At 39.2% G+C, this 18,739-nt stretch overlaps 1 protein-coding gene across 1 annotated transcript in view; it reads right to left on the bottom strand.

Annotated features, from left to right (window-relative positions):
• Positions 1 to 18,739, bottom strand: part of LOC311245852 (cathepsin K-like) — a 48,025-nt gene that overhangs the window by 11,821 nt on the left and 17,465 nt on the right. Inside the window, 1 exon segment of the mRNA XM_084335865.1 lies at positions 5,437 to 5,559. Within this exon segment, the coding sequence (XP_084191991.1) occupies positions 5,437 to 5,559 (123 nt within the window).

The following is an 18,739-nucleotide window of genomic DNA, read 5'->3' as shown; positions in this document are numbered from 1 at the left end:
AGAGAGAGAGAGAGAGAGAGAGAGAGAGAGAGAGAGAGAGAGAGAGAGAGAGAGAGAGAGAGAGAGAGAGAGAGAGAGTATGAGCAGTGAAGTGAGAGGGTTAAAGAGATGATGCAGACGTGAGACACAGATGAGAGAGAAAGATGGAGAGATTGAGTTGAGAGATAGCAGGATTAACAGAAAATAGATGATATGGCTCGTTAGGTAGCTGGTTCATTTTGTAGTGTAGTGTCACAACAACAACTTTACCAATGGACTGTTATTCATTAGTAATCAAGAAATGCAGATAGACCATCTTTCATTTCAAGCAAGTGCTACATAGTCAAAATGAATGCTGGCCAGCTGTTCCCACATAGACGTGAAATTGGCAGGTTATTCAGAATACTTCATCTCATACAGGCTCCATACACTAATAAATTGGAACAAACCATTAATAAATGCAAGCTAAACAGTAAGAACAAATATATATATATAAATATATATATATATATATATATATATATATATATATATATATATATATATATATATATATATATATATATATATATATATATATATATATATATATATATATTCATGAGTCCCATATACCACCCAGTTTTGATATATGATCTCTGCTACACAGAACTGGGTCTCTGCCTTCTCATGCAACAACAACCATCAGTCACGACCTGAGCTGACGTGTGTCACTGACTGGACTTGATTTAATGGTCAGGAGCCCAATGCACAGGGAATTGTTGCTAGAACAGTGTTTTGATGTGTGAGTTAAAAGATACAGATGGTAGCAGACAGTGTGCATCCGCTAAAAGCCACAACTTGAAAGCTTTTTGAGTGAAAAGGGATGCACGGCGACACGACAGGGAGACACATTTTAGATAAGTCTACAGTACATGCAGGGACGTTGGTAAACCCTAACTAAACTCTGTTTACACACCTTTTTAAGCTGCTATAAGTCTTCATGATTTAAGCATTACATCACGCGCATGAGTGTGTTATAGGAATTAGATCATGAAAAGTATAATAAACAAAAAAGTGAAAAAAAAATAAAAGGAATTAGATCATGCCTAGGGGTGTTTTTTTTTTATCTCCGCGATTTTTCTTTTGTTTCACAATGAGTCATGACAAATTAATTACATAATCCATGTGTATGTAACAAACTAACATATTCCAGTTTACTATCTTTTTTGGAGGATTCGTTCAAAGGCTTTTCATACTTCCATTTTTCTATCTATGGCGGATTGATTTAGACAGAAAAAATTTAGTAATTCGGTTGTGGGAGGGATCTGGGGTCACGTGGAATGTGTTATACTAAATAACAACCGGCAACTTCACTGTTTCAGCCAATCAGAATCAAGAAATTTGCATGCCATTTTATAATAAAAATTATAGTAGCTATATTTTTGTACAATTCATAGTACACTGTAGATGATTTATGCAAGCTGAGTGCATTGCTTCTCTATAACCACACACCTCAGAGTATATTATTCCACTTATACCATGGCCACTAGCCAAACACAAAAAATACATGCCATTTATTAATATGTGTATACTGTGGGTATACTCTAGTGGGCATACTGTGATGTATACTGTCATGTATACTGTGGGCATACTGTAGTGGGTATATACTGTGATGATTCTGTGTAGTTTCATTTCATATCTCCTAGTATATGTGCTACAGTACTATGTTATAGTGACTATATTAACATTAGCTTATTCAAAACTTGCAATGTCACGAGCTACTGTTGACTTGAGCCGGGAAAATGAATGACGTCTAGCATCTATAGAACTGTAGCTTGTTTGTGCCAGTCCAGATTTAATTTCCTCTCGACCAAGATCGATTTGCAATTGAAACAGTTGTCCTATCGTAATTAGCATATATATATAGCTGGTTAAGGATTGGGGGTGCTTTGCTCTGTCCTTGAAGCATTGAAAAGTAAGTACTACTGAACATGGCAATGTTAGTTTTAGTTAGGCCAATTAGAGGGAAATAGTATCAACGTTATGCCTGGATGTCTGTGTATACCTGTGTATCACAGACTACACTACTGATCTTAGTGGGTATGTGGTGTATACCTGTGTATCACATAGACCAGTGGTTCCCAAAGTCGGGGTCGCGACCCAAAGGTGGGCCGCGAGCAGCCACGGGTGGGCCGCGAGATGATTTAAAAAAAAAAAAAAAAAAATTACTTTTTTTTATTTTTATTTTTATTTTTTTATTTTTTTTTGTCAGGCCACTGAACTTAGAAGCAGGCCAGGACAGTGTTTCTAGTTGTATTCTAAAATTCTATTCTATTCTATTCTATTCTAAAATGTGACTATATGGTTTTATATTAACTTAATAAATAAACAAAAACGAAAAATCGACTTATTTCAACGAACATTTCAAACTAAATAACAGATTATGCACATAAAACGCTGAAAACAACCGAAGCAACAATAGTATTTTAATGAGGCTATTATTATTATCATTATTATTTTGCAACAAGTTAGCCCTCTCATAAATAGCACATATAAATGAATAACTAACTTGAACTAACTTAATAGGATTGAAGTGATATTTGGCTTAAAAAATCTATCACCTGGCAAAAAAAAAAATAAAAAAAAAAGCCATTGGGCCGCGGCTCTCTGACGCCTTATTTTCTGGGCCCTGGCCTGAAAAGTTTGGGAACCCCTGACATAGACTACACTACTGATCTTAGTGGGTATGTGGTGTATACCTGTGTATTGATAGATCCGACTTGTTTTTCAATGTGTACATAATGTAAATATCTGTAGATGACAGCATCTACTCTGACGGATCTATAGATCCGAAAATGGAGGCAGCCAGAGTGTGTGTTTCAGAGCAGCAGGCATGGTGTTAGAGATAGTGCTCAAGGTCATCGGCTGAGGTGATTGCTATGGTAATGAGATAGGGTGGGGCATTTTGAACCGTAGTTCGATTTGGGTCAGAAGTGCCGTTGCCATAGTAAGTCATGAGAGAGAGAGAGAGAGAGAGAGAGAGAGAGAGATAGAGAGAGAGAGAGAGAGAGAGAGAGACATTGCGATACTTGAAGACGGTAAGCTGTGAGTTCTTCAGAAGACTAATCAGACTAGGACACGATGCTGAGACATGTAGACGTGGACAGATACCTCAGGAGCTAGAGGGTGGGGGGAAGGGACGTGTGGCCCCACCCTCCGGTTGCCACGAGCTAGCTTTGGCTAACAGGGAAGGCTTTTTGGATAACAGCTAGGCCGCAACAACCACCGAGCGGGTAACAGGAGAGATCATTAGAATAATGAATTTAGTTTCTTCAAAGACTTTCAAACTGTTCCCATCTTGTACGGGTCTATGTTTATGAAAATAAACATCACGATCTAAGGAAAGAGATCACGTTCCCAGTGTCGAATTCTTCTGAGTCGGATTGCATTAACGGGGTTGAAACAGTTGTACAGCCAGTACGGGGAAGGTCGACTTCGGAGTAAGAGATAAACACAACGCAGAAACTTCACGGAACCACAGGTGACGAGTTGATACTGGCTGATTATGACAAAATCTATCACTGTGTATCACATAGACCAGCGGTTCTCAACAGGGGTGCCGCGGAGAGCTGCCAGGGGTGCCTTGAGATTAAAAAAAATATATTACATTTTTGGATTACAGACAATTATCACTAAAGTGATATCTGTTGCAGCTGCACTGTTTTCCATGAAAATACCATATTTGGATAAGTTTGACCATTTCTCAAAATCTGAAAATCATTATGAAACTTGGTGTTAATAAAACACAGAAAAGGATCACCAAGTTACTCTGGATAAAAAAAACCTGTACAGACAACATTGAGACAAAGCTTCCTGACACATCTCCATCCAAACTCTTGGAAGAACTCATTGAAATCTCATCTGATACCACCTGGAGAGCTAGTTTCAGAGTGTGGTGCTGAGTACCAAGTATCTCATGATGCAGCAGTGCTAAGGTGTTGATACCATTCAGCACCACATATCTGTGTGAAGCTGGCTTTTCATCCATGACAGCTCTGAAAACAAAATATAGGGCCAAGTTGAGCCTTGAGGATGACATGCGTGTTGCCTTGTCAAAGATCTCCCCGCGTATTGACCGTATTATTAGCCAGCAGCAGCAGACCTCGCATTGAGCTAGACATTTCCACTGAGTGAACAAGTGCTTATTTTCTGTATTTATTTATATTTTTTGAGAAATGGTAACTTGGTGATCCTTTTCTGTATTAAAAGAAATACATGATTTTCTGTTTTTGAGAAATGGTCAAACTTATCCAAATATGCTATTTTTATGGAGAACAGTGCAGCTGCAACAGATAGCACTTTAGTGATCCTTTTCTGTATTTAAAAAAAATATACATGATTTTCAGTTTGAGAAATGGTCACACTTATCCAAATATGCTATTTTTATGGGAAAGTGTGCAGCTGCAACAGATAGCACTTTAGTGATAATTTTCTGTAATTTTATTTAAAGAATTATGCTATTTGATTTACTACTACAAGCAGTGTAATGTCAACAGTACTAAGCCATTTAGACCTGAAACACCTGTTAATAATGCATTATATAGCCTGCATATACACACAAATGTGTTTCCCGGTTTCTTAAATAAACATTATTTTGAAAGCAAGCACTTTTGTCATCATTGTAGCAAAAAAGACAGGACCGGAAAAGTCTTTATCGTATGTAGGGGTGCCCTGGAATATTTTATTGAACACAGGGGTGCCTTGGCAGCAGAAAGGTTGAGAACCCCTGACATGGACTACACTACTGATCTTAGTGGGTATGTGGTGTATACCTGTGTATCACATAGACTACACTACTGATCTTAGTGGGTATGTGATGTATACCTGTGTATCACATAGACTACACTACTGGCACACTGCACTCTCCATGGTGCTGAAAACTTTGTCTCAGATTTACCAAATTTGTGATTTGGAAAAGGTAAGTGTCCAATAACAACTATTAAAACATAATTTCTATGTTCTGTTCTGCAGTGTTTCTGCTGCTTAGCCATTGGCCTATTTACCTACTTAGCCTGTGCAAGTGAAATTAGTTAATTAATCGAAATGCTTAAATTTAGATCAAATACTTTATACTCCATTATATAAACCTTATTCTTACATATTGTATTCAGTATTACTTTACTGTCCCACAAAATCGACACACTGCCCTGCATTTGGGCACGCTACAAGATGAAAAGGGAACAGCAAACCATTTGAAAGTAAAACATGGCATATTGAGAATCTGTTCATCTAAGTGCTTGAGGGCAAATCCCTCCACTTAGAAAAACAAACTAAACAAAAAACGATGTTTTATGAAATATATATAGCTATATTTTTGTATGGCCTACATACAAAAAGAGTAAACAACGCACCCCCTCCCGCCCTCTGTTTTTTTTGTTCTTCTCACAAATCACACCCTGCCTACAAGCCACTCACCATGTCTCCCAGGTGGTTCATGCCCAGCTCGTAGGAGTGCATGCCCAGCGCCGCTTCCTGGTTGTGAGCCTCAATCATGCGTGTGTTCTTCTCCCAGATGGCTCTCCGGATCCCCTCCTCATCCTGACACACAAACACATGAACGTGTCATTACAGTCTCATACATACGATTTGTTCTCAATCTCATTATTACATCAATAATGTATATGTGAGTCTCCTGTGCTAATCAATAAAGGTTGTTGTCTGCAGAGCAGCTCATACAGACACAGTAGACGCATGGCATGTTTAGAGCAGCTCATACAGACACAGTAGACGCATGGCATGTTTAGAACAGCTCATACAGACACAGTAGGCGCATGGCATGTTTAGAGCAGCTCATACAGACAGAGTAGACGCATGGCATGTTTAGAGCAGCTCATACAGACACAGTAGACGCATGGCATGTTTAGAGCAGCTCATACAGACAGAGTAGACGCATGGCATGTTTAGAGCAGCTCATACAGACACAGTAGACGCATGGCATGTTTAGAACAGCTCATACAGACACAGTAGTAGACACATGGCATGTTTAGAACAGCCATGTGTCCTCCATGTTGGAGGAAACCACGTTTGATACAGTATGTGCACAACAACAGTTGCTGCGTGTTGATATCATCAACAAAAGTGTAATAATTTCATGTCTTATAACTGGATCTTATAAATAGGTTGCAGTAATATTTACCACAGCACAGAATTTAAGCCTTTTCTTTCTAAAGTTGCTAACCTTTTATATAATTATATGGTTGTTACCAATTACAGGCAGCCATGTTGGAAGGGAGAGACACACTCATATGCAGAGTTGAACAACGTTCCATGTTCCATCTCTGCCCAAAAGAGGAAGTAAACTAGTCTGTGTACTTATACTCATATTATTAAATAAATAATTGTTCACCCAATCTTTTTGAGTCTACTTCACAAATACAAACAATAATTAGTTTAAATAGTTAGAAGTGCTATAGATACAATTTTGAGTTTATGTACAGTCATTTTCAAAGTTTTGGCAGGTCAAAAATGTATGTTGTTGTTTACAAGTTGCATGCATGTATCCCCCTCCCTACTTCCCATTTCCCAATGTGGAATGCACCTGATTGGATAAATGACATGCTGGTGCTCTAGTGCAACATCAAGTGACTGAATGTTATCTATAGCATGTTTAAATAATTCCACTTTACGGTGTCTGTGCAACCATGTTTAGTCCCTTGTGTCCATGTGAAATGACAAAAATGACATAACTTTTCTGATAACTATATCACTACATAACTGATACATGCTCAGACAAGCTATACTACTTGGTTACTTGTGATGTGTATGCAATTCAAAGTTATTGCCGCACTTTCTTTTAGGGATACACCGAATGGGAAATTCTTGGCCGAAACCGATACCGAAAATAGAAAACAGTTGGCCGAAAACCGAAAGCCGAAAGGCCGAAAATGATTCATAGAATAGATATTTTTTTTACCAATGTTGTGGAACATTATGATTATGGAAAAATATGATTATGGCAAAACTTAACTTAAATAATAAATAATCACTATTATGGGTCCATAAAACATTTATTCAGCACTTCTGAATGCATACAGTACATTAATTCCATCTTTTCTCTGGCTGCGCAGCGGACATCTGTGCTCTACTGAGCGCACCTTTCTAGTCCCCAGCTGAATGTGCTCGCTTGACTCGGCACAGTAGACGCGCGACAGACAGACAGCGTCAATGTGAGAAACACAATCCCCCCCCCTCTCGCTCTGAATAATATGCATATTAGATCACTCAGTGATTAACCGTGGCATATAGTAAATAAGGATATAAAGCATGTTAAAGACACATTTATTGGACGCGTTGAGCGCAGTTTACATAGAAACAGCGCGACTCCCGACAGGGCGACATCATCACAACAACACGCGAGGTTGTTAGGTTGTTTCTGTTTCGGTGACATATTTTCGGTGAAAAAACTCTTTCGGCCGAAAGCCGAAAGGCCATTTTTTGCCATTTTCAGCCGAAAACCTCCGGTGCCGAAATTTCGGTGCATCCCTACTTTCTTTCAAACTAATTTGGGTGCGGGGGTCAGTAAATCGTTACAGTTGTAAGGCAGTGCATGTATGACACGTAGGCGTGGAGGCAGACATACACAGACACTCACTGAAAAGCCTCAATACAGTTGCTTCCCACTGCAGTATCAGATCATCAGACCCACCAAAAATAGATTTCCCTACACCATAGAATCAAGAGGTATATTTGTCACATACATACCAGGGCATACAGTGAAATGCGGGTGGTCATGCCCGCATCGATTGTGCAAAATACAATAATAAAATAGGCATAGAAAAAAAAAGAAAATAAATAGGTAAGACACAAGATGTGCATGATAAAAAAAGACATGCTAAGTTCCTGAGAAACTGGTTCCTATGTACACTACTATACAATATACAATTTACAATTTTAACTCTCCTTAGCTTCTTGTCTTACAAGTTCTACAGTACATGTCCTAGTTTGCTACTACTGCCGTATGGGAGAATATATGACGAGAGTGACAGCTTACCCTACTTCACATTCTTTGTTCTAAAGGGACACTTTGACATTTAGGTTATTTTCTCATGCAGACACTTGTGGGGAAAGGTTTTAGGCGGACATGGTGGTCATGTCTGTTTAACGATCAGGCACAGAACACTACGTTATTGGAACCGGGCGGTATCCACTCCTGTATGGAAAACAGCCCACACATTTCATATTTAGGCTATTTATCATTCTTAAGCATGAATAATCCATTAGAATAGATGATAGACTTTAGAAACAAAATCTAAAACATGGGCCAATTTGAATTTACAGAAGAGACGTGAGAATTTTTTTAAGATTTGTTTCCAACGCTCATAAATATCATGCTTACACCTTTATAAAACTGTTATTTTGCAATTTTTTGCTATTTTGTTTTCAGAACATCACACAAATATTAGATTCAACTTTATTGTCAGAGAACAACAAAGTCTTATGGGCAGCCTATTAGTCTACAGGCTGCGTAAAAACAACACCCCTGATTTAGCAGTGGAGTGTGCATAGGCCTGCTGTTCTACACTCTTAACTAAAAGTGGTTATTTAAAACAGGCAAAAAGGATTCATGTATAATGTATTACTGTTATGTAATACTGTTGTAAATATTTTATGTTCAATGTTCCCCAGTTAAAGGGGGAGATTCAACTTCAGACAATTCATAAAACTTAGTTTAGTTCAAAATAGAAAATAAAGAGAGAGCAGTACAGATGACAAGTAGGCTACAGTATGAGGTAGAAATATATATTCACAATAAATGATATGCCAATATTAAATAAATGTGATGCTTTCAAGGCACAATTGCATTTCTAATGAATATTAGGTCACTGATTCTTGAGAGTCGGGACAAAACATGTCCTACATAGAAAAGTCTAATTTATATCAAAAATAAAGAAATTAATAATGATTGACATACTCACAAAGTTAAATCTAAAGGTATTGTGTATACTGATGTTATGTTTTAGCACATATATTTGTTTTTTGGGGGATATTTGTTTAAATGTATAATCTGTGGTTAGAAGCTCCCATGTTAATTTTCTTGTCCTCAGCAAGGGTCACATTATTGACCAGCCAAAAAAAGCTTGAAAAACCTCTCCACTTGTGAAAACATACATATCAAATCAAGGATAAGGGTTATAAATGTATAAAACAATGCATGCCATGAAACTCAAATAATATTTTCCATAGAAATCTGCCTATCAAAGTTGTGTCCTCAGTTTAGGTCAACTCCGTCAGACTTTTTCATAAACCTAATTAAATCAGGCAATAGCATGGCCAGCTCTATCCCTGAGGACCCCTTTTCCTTTCCCTGCCGCGTCTATACTTTCCGTAGCCGCATTTCTGCAGACCCCTCTCTGATTGGTTGAGCCCATTTCTGCAGACCCCTCTCTGATTGGTTGAGCGAAGCCCCTCTCTGATTGGTTTAGCTCGTCACGCGGCAAAAGGCGAGCGTAATGTTATCATATCAAGAAGATAAAAAGAAATGTACTACCAGATTCGCGTATAACGTTATTTCGCGTGACAACACAGCCAGCTGTCAGAAACTGTACATTGTAACGTTATATAACATAACGTTATATGTTATTTCGCGTTTTATTCATAACGTTATGCACATTGTAACGTTATATAACATAACGTTATGTTATTTCACGTTCATCTCATGCACCTTGTTGTGTATCCTGTTTCTTTTTCCTCATTATTATATTCAGAGTTAATTATATTGTTTACACTGTCTTTCTTCTATTATAACCCTGCCCATTTGATGTTCCCAAACATTTTGGGAACATCATATTCAGAAAGTATCACAGAGACTTCTATTGACCAAGGAATTAGTTATTAGTAAGACACAACATTTCAATCAAACATATAATAACATGTGTTTCATCATACCAACTGATCCTGGTGTGACAATACCCTAACATTTAGATTAACCCAGTTAATGCCTTAACTAGACAGTTACAATGTAATAGGCCTGCCGCGATAAGCAATAAATCGATTAATTGCCGCGATAATTAAAATGAATGCAATGATTTTGACGGGCGCGATTAATTGCTATTTGCGCGTTTGTTTTAATGAGGCGGACCCAGTGCCCCTTGTCAGTCACTGTCCGTGTTGGGAGGCGGGCCGCTGGCTTTACTACTCATACAAACAGAGTAAACACAGTTTTCAATCAATCAATCAATCAATAACAACATTAACGAGACCCTCGTTGTGTCTATTCTGCTAACGCTAACGTTACCTCTCATTGTGTATATTCTACAAGCGTTAACGTTAGCTAGGCTGTCTATGCTAACGTTAACGAGCATTAGGCTAACAAGCTGTAACGTTACCAGTCGCGTCTATTTGCTAACGTTAGCATTAGGTAATAACCGGTTTAAAATGGATGGTGATTACCTCACGTTGTGTCTATTCTACTAGCATTAACGTTACTCATACAAACAATCAATAGCGAGTTATATTGATCACGCTATGTACGATAGCCATGCTAAAACGCTAGCACAACATTAGCACCTAACCTAACAACAAGCCTTAACAAGTCAGCGATCTTTTTGCGAGACTAAACTCTCCGCTCGGTGGCAAATTGTGTTGATGTCGGTTTTGTTTAATCAATAAATGAGGCAGAATACACAGTGACTGTATCCTTTGTTTATTGCACTTGTGCCTGCTGCAAACATAATGATTATGAAATCCTAGAGACGCGTCTCTATTCAGTGGTCTGCAGTGTTTCACGTGACTTTTCTGGTACCCAAAAAGTACCTGAAATAATCACAACAATACTTCCGGTCCGGTCGGTGGGCTTCAAAATAAAAGTCTTAAACACCGGAAAAGACGGAGCGGTGGGCTTCAAAATAAAAGTTTTGGGAAATAAATTTCTCCAAAAAAAAATTCTCTAACCGGTCGCAATAATATCGCTTATCGCGATATTTTCGGGGGCAATTAATCGCCCAGCAAAATGTGTTATCGTGGCAGGCCTACAATGTAACATTTAGATTAACACAGTTAATGCCTAACTAGACAGTTAGAAGAAAGCAGGAAGCCGGACCAGCACTCTCACAATCAGAGAGGGGTCTGCAGAAATGCGGCTACGGAAAGTATAGACGCTTCCCTGCCTGTTGTGAATGCAACACTACCACACATGGTCTGGTAAATTTGATACTTTTTGATATTTTAGACAAACAATGTCAATATTCCTATGGTCACAGCTGGAACATGTCAACACCATCTCTCCGTTATTATACTTTTAAAAAACAATAGTGGATTGAATTCAAGTGTTTCAGTGAGATTATTAAGAGAGCTAGCAACTGCCAAAAAACTAGCTAGCTGCAGTGCACAATACAGGCTTGGAGGGAAAATGTCTGCCTTTTTGTCAACTCCGTCAGACATCAACTCCATCAGATTTTGTGTTTGACGGAGTTGACATGTAAGCTGACGGAGTTGACAAATCCATCAATAACCTCATAATATGCTATTATTATACTATTTTTGAACATGGTAAAGGATTTAAATGTTATTTCAGAGTTGTATCTGCACAGAAGTGTGCATATAATAGCATGCATTACAATACACTTCTGACTTTTAGAGCATGGGCAGGCTGTGGTCTGCTTATTGAATAATTGTCTTACTTTCCCAGCACATGTGTTAATACATAAATATAAATATATCACTTGTCTACGTGGTTGATTGATTGATGTAAAATGTCATAACCCAGTAGGGATACAAGACAGAAGAAAACAGTTATTCTTGTTCTTATACTGTTTACTTAGATCATCAGAGCAAAGGTGAACGGTGGTAAATTGTGGATATTTCATCTTAATATCTTTAAAATAATTCTTAATATAGGACTGGTCCATGTGTGTCTACTGTAGATTGCTACATCATCCTTTATCTAACTCTTTCCATCCATAGTGTAATACATTATGGTATGGAGTGATCAACACGATAATATTTTGCTAGTCAGTTGTCTCAATCTTATCAGTTGTCACAAGTGTAGAGTTCAAGAAAAATCAGGATCAGATAAAAATCAGATCAGGATATTCTAGATAACAATGCCAGACAGTGCAGGGATTCTCTCAGACAGGAAAAGCAACGAAGTAAAATGCGAAAAAGGCATTCAAGAGAAATAAAAACTATGAAAGAGAATATTACAAATGTAACAAAGCAACGAAACAACCTGATAAAAACAATAATGCGCAGAAAAAAGGCTACAAATACATCACCACTGGACTCTCCAGGCACGGAAACAAAGAAGATGCTATCAGGAAGCAAAGTAAGGAATCCGAAAATCCAAAAGGCCCTTCTATTCCACAACATCCCCAGAAGAGGGCTGAAGACAAACAAACAAACTCCTGGCCCACGGCGCCAAAAACCAGCACTGAGTGTGTCATCAGGCACGATTCTTAAAAAGTATCGTCTTCTTCAACAAATTAAAGAGTTTGGGTTAACCTACAAGTTAATGAGAGAAAAGGAGCAGCCTCAGAAAAAGCCAACATTAATACAGGGTATAACACAGACTGTTCAGGATTTCTTCCTGAACTCTGCACGTGTGACGACGGATAAGACTGACACAATCACCAGGAACAAGATCAAGCAGCAGATAATGATCCTGCTAGACTCCATGCTCAACCTCCACACTGAATTCCAGATTAAGAACCCCACTGTAAAGCTGAGCTATTCTTCATTCTGTGCTCTGAGGCCCTTCAATGTCACAGCACCAAAAGCATCTGATCGGAAGACATGTCTGTGTCAAATACATGAAAATGCATGCTTAATGCTCAAGGTCCTTAAAATGTCTGGTGTTGTGAAGTCAAACAAACTGGATGACAGTTTTCAATTAGTTTCTTGCTCTCCAGCAAGTGAGGCCTGCCTTCTTCGTGCCTGCTCACGATGTCTAAACAAAGGTACAGTTACAACCCAAGAGCAAGACAAAATCGATGTTCAATGGAGGCAGTGGGAGAGAGTTCAAGAAGACACACGCAATGGAATCGACATCAACACCAAGCTTGTCGAACACCGAGGCAGCCTTTCAGAGCTCATCAAACTCTATGAGCAAAAACTCAGAAAGGAAACCTAAACACATGTGTGTTCAGTGCGAAACCAGTCAAAAGAATACAGCAACACAATTGAGTCCTGTGATGAGAGTACAGCAATTGTCCATGTTGACTTTTCAGAATCCTGGAAATTCAAATATAAAGCTGAAGTTCAGGCCTGCCATTTTGGACAAAATCTGCCACAGATAACACTCCATACCAGAATGTATTACACTAAGGGTGGAAAGGCAGGGTTTTGCACACTGTCAGAGTCAAAGAGACAGGATGCTGCGGCAATCTGGACACAAATGGATCCAGTCCTAAAAGATATAAAGACAAGGTTACCACCGTGCACTTTTGGTCTGATGGTCCAAGCAAACAAGAACAAGAAGAACTTTTTTCTTCTGGGGTTTGAAAGGACAACGCGGAACTTCTTCCCCACTTCTCATGGTAAGGGCGCACCAGACGGCATTGGCGGAACAGTAAAAAGAACAGCTGACAACCTGGTCCTGAGAGGAAATTATGTGACGGATGGACACATATTCTTCAAAAAGGTCTCAAACAGTCTGAATGGTGTTCAGCTGTACCACATTGTGGAAGAAGACATGCAAAAAGATACAACACACTTCTCATGAATCCTCTCAAACCGGTTCCCTCAACAAGACAAATACACCAGATCATCGCACATAAGGACAGGATCCACAACAGACAACTATCCTGCTTTTGCAGCGAGATGTTGGATTGCCAGTGCTTCTGCCCAGCTACCTCCTATTACCATGGCAACCCAGGAGAACAGCAGAGTGATACACGGAGGGCAAGGAAGAAGAGACCTCTGGCCATGTTGTGGGAGGAGATGGAAAATGAGATGGAAGAGGGTATGGAGATGAAAGATGTAATGGAGGAGTTGGACGAAGAACCTTTGAAAGGTCCTGAGGGTACGTTGACAGTAACGACTGTTAGCAGCCTTAGTAATGGAGACTGGTTAGCAGTAGTATATGATGACCACTGGTGGCTAGCCAAGACCATCGATGTGGATAATGAGCAACAAGATGTGAAAGTGGAATTTCTGCATCCCCATGGTCCAACAGAAAAGGTTCAGCCCAAATGTGGCAAGAAGGATGTCTGTTTCTGCCCAGTTCAAGACATCATATAGTGAAACTAATCAGAAATGCAGAAGGAAAGGAAGAGGAGAAGTGGGTGAGAAAGTGGAGATCAGGAAGTGGTGTAGAGGAGGTAGATGAAAGCAGGGACGAGAAGAAGGCGTCCTGTTCTCCATTACTGTTTTTGTTGTTGGAAACGGTGCATTTTGTAATAGTTGGAAACAGTGTATGTAAAGTTTGTTGTTTATTACAATTGAGTTAACAAAATGTTCAGTATAAGACAAGGAGTTATTAGTTCTTATTATTGTCACTTCCATCTGTTTAAAAAATTTAGCAGAGATGCAAATCCAATTTTGTCAACTCCGTCAGTTTCTCGTCAACACCGTCAGATCATTGTCAACACCGTAAGATGTTTATTTTTGTTAATCTTGGGGAAAATACAAATTCCTTCTTCAGTTTATGTTGTTTAAGTAATAAAGTAGCATTAGATCTTCATCCTCTTGTGTCTTATTTACTTAATGATCTTTTTTTATCATATCAAAATTAAAAACAAAGTTTGAAAATGCTAATATTTCTAACTCTGGGTTTTCAGAATAGTGTGAAATTACACCTGAGGTTTATATATTATATTTTATTGCATACCAGAGTAACTAAACACTATTACAACATACCTCAAAACTTTAGATTCTTGTTGGACTGGAATAATTAGAATTATATACTTTTTTGTGTGTCTGACGGAGTTAACACAAATCAAGTTTCAAAGGGAATGAATGAATGAATGAAAACTTTATTTAACAGATTGCAGAATGGGTACAATACAGTATGGCTCAATACATACAATTGTTAAGGGGATGCAGACCTGAGAAAGACGTTTGTCTTGTTTCCATCAGGGTCCCCCATTTTCAATTCATATAGACATTTATGACATACACAACATACATGACATTTATGGCATAGGGACATATAGGTATTTAGTACTGATACATTTGTGACATAAGCTGTATTCAAATATACAGTACTGTTACCCCTAGATCCTGACAGAGTATATACATATGATGGGGAGGGGACTGTACATTAGGAGGGGGTGGGTGGGTGGGAGGGAAATATACATACGGCGGGGAGGGAATATATACATGCGGTGGGGAGGAGACTGTCTATTAGGAGGTGGTGGGGGTTTTGGGCATTTACAGTGGCCAGTTTCGAATTGCAGCCTCCCGTAGGTGCTCTTTAAGAGCGGTTTTGAATGTGGGCAGGGATTCACATTCCTTTACAGCTTTGGGTAGGGCGTTTCACATTGTTGTGGCATAATTGCGAAACGTGTTTAGTCCCTTGTTTTAGCCAAATCTGGGTTTAACATCATTTGTTGAGCTTCCTCTGGTGTAGTGGTTGTGGTATTCACTGACCTTTGGGAAGTATTTTGACATGTACATGGGTACCCCGGTCGTATAGTGTATCTTGTAGACCAGGCCCATTGCAAGTTGCTGTACTCTGTCGTCTACTCTAAGCCATCCTAGGTTGGCAAAGTGGGCAGGGGTGAGGTGGGTTCTGGGGTTCAGGTCAAGTAGTAGTCTGACCAGTTTGTTTTGTGATGTTTGTAATTTTGTTTTAAGCGCCTTTGAGGTGCTTTGGTACCATGAGGTGCACGCATAGTCATAGTACCCTTGAATGAGTGCTCCTGCCAGAGTCTTCAGGGTATTCTTGTTTACCAGAGAGGAGATCCGGTACAAGAATCTAGTTCGTTGGTTGACTTTTTTTATTACATTGGATGCCATTTTGTCACAGGAAAGATTTGCCTCTAGGATGGAACCCAGGTAGGTAATTTCGTCTTTCCTTGTGACAATATTGTCACCCACTGTAACTGAGAATCCGTCGGTCTTGCTGAGTTTGTTATTTGAACCGAAGAGAATGGACTCTGTTTTGCCCATGTGTAATGATAGTTTGTTATCAGCGAGCCATATGCAGATTTTGCCTAGTTCCGTGCTGAGGGTTTTTTCAACCTGCAATTTGTTCTTGTCAGAGACCAGCAGGGCTGAGTCGTCCGCAAACAGGAACAAGTTGCAGTCACAGGCTGACGACATGTCATTTGCATAAATTAGGAACATGTGAAAATGTTGAAAATGTTTTTCTATGTAGAGCCCGCACCTTTACATGGTTAAATAGCTCAGACCTTTCTCTACATGAATATATAACTCTAATCAATATAGTGTGTATTCTCAAAATATAATATTTAAAAAGTGTTTTGTCCCGACTCTCAAGAATCAGTGAGGTACAAAAATAAATTTGCTGGATTTAACGTGACTTCCTTTAATCTAAGGTTAATTTGGTACAATAATACAATAATTGAATGCGGGTATAAACCACGGCCACTTCCCATCTTCTATCCGAATACAGATAAAGATACAGATAATGAAGTCTCCGCACACCCAGGGCACGAAATTAACTTTTTGACTCACCGGCCAGTGGCGGGTAGATGGGAAAATTCTACCCGCCAAGCATATTTCTTACCGGCCAAAAAATATACGCATTTTTGTGTCACATATATATACATTTTTTTCAGTACATTTCAAGTAGATAAGCTATTATGTTGAAGAATACACACTTAAAGAGGCCAGAGTTAAATTTGTACTATCGCTCTCTCTCTGAAGTCTAAACTTCACAACACACAATCTAAAACCCCTCCCTACCTCCCTCTCCCAACACACACACACACACACACACACACACACACACACACACACACACACACACACACACACACACACACACACACACACACACACACACACACACACACACACACACACAGACAGACAGAGAGAAAGGGCTCCTTAATTGAACAAGTAGAGAGAGGGATGGACCTCAGCTCAGCTGTTTTCTGTCTGAGCAGGATTGAATTAATGAATGAATGAAAACTATTTAACAGATTGCAGAATGGGTACAATACAGTACGGCTCAATACACACAATTGTTAAGGGGATGCAGACCAGAGAAAGACATTTGTCTTGTTTACATCAGGGTCCCCCATTTTCAATTCATATTGACATTTATGACATACACAACATACATGACATTTATGGCATAGGGACATACAGATTGGCTACTTTAGCTCAGAGGCTCTGGTTTAGCTTAGCTAGCGGCTAACGTTATTTTCCCCCGACGGAAATGAATGACTAGGATGCCAAGCTTGTTAGAAGCATTGGAATTTACACTGCACATAGAAACAGCGTGGGAAAAAAAGCTGGGACTGATTTAGTTCACAAAATGCGACCAAAGCACTCTGGAGCTATGCTATATGTCTTCACATGCGGAAGTTTGTCACGTTTCACAAGCGGTTGTTGTTGGGCGTATACGTAGCTACCTTGGGCTACTTCTGATTGGTGAGCAATGAGAGCACAGAACTTCTGATTGGTAAGCATGACTGGCACGCAAGAAAGAAACTTGAATCAAACTCGCTGTATAACGTATCCCAAATCGCAGGCTTTGCGATTTGCTAAAAGGTGACTGTCGTAAGACCAAAACACACGCAGTTTTAATTATTTGACATGACTATTTTCATTTTGTTACCCACCACGTGGCGTACAGACCTCTCAGTGTCACTCGCCAAACCTAAAATATGCCTGCCATTGGCGGGTGGCGGGCTGTAATTTCGTGCCCTGCGCACACCGTAGTAGAATAACGTTAAGCCTAATTCTTAATCTGTCTGGATAAGGATATCTGCAGAAAAAAGCAGTTGATTCCATAATTGGAGAAGAGTTGGAAATGAGTTCAAGGAGAGTGTCATAATTAAGAGGTACATTGGCAGGAGGAATGACCATTGTTGTGAAGGATCAGATTAAACCGAATATGTATATTTATTTATATATATATATTTAGTTGTATTTGTATATCGTTTGATATCCCCTGTATATTCCTTGTACAATATGCATTGAATATCCCCGTTTCTACTAAACAGCCCATAATAGTTTCATTCTACCATTGGACTAGAACCTGGCGCCAGGTTGCCATACCCCTAGGTTCAAGTTCAATCGTGCCGCCTAACATGTCGAGGCAGCCCCCGGTTCCGCGCAGTAATATGCCGGGCGAAATACGTGTGGTACTATTTGTTCATAGCGCATATATATATGACGCTCGTAAAGTAGAACTTTCTTTTAGTCCAGTTCTTTACCCTCCAACAGAGTGACAGACGCAAAAGCCTCCCCACGAAGCACGTGCGGTGTAGTAGGGCCTACTTGGCCCAGAATAGGTGTAACTGAGGGGTACAATTCCCTGACTGTATTACTAGATATGATACTTACTACCACTACCTTTGTACTTAATATTCGGCCACCCAGTACACGGCATAAATATATTATCATGAACACTCTCACGTAGATGAAACGGATCCAACACAAATGTACGAATTAGAAACAGGTCTTTATTTCCTACACAGCGATGGTGTGTAGAATAAGCACTTAATCACTTAATTACATTTATGAATTGAAATAGTATGCACTTTTATGGCAAGGAGTATTCGTCGGTATATCAATAGATAATGTCCAATCTCTGAAGGCGCAGGTGGTAAATATACGACCTGGAATAGTTAAGGAATAACAGCAA

Source organism: Notolepis coatsorum (genome assembly GCF_963971535.1).
Source record: "Notolepis coatsorum genome assembly, chromosome: 19".
NCBI classification, from domain to species: domain Eukaryota; kingdom Metazoa; phylum Chordata; class Actinopteri; order Aulopiformes; family Paralepididae; genus Notolepis; species Notolepis coatsorum.
This window is presented reverse-complemented; position numbering and strand designations above follow the sequence as displayed.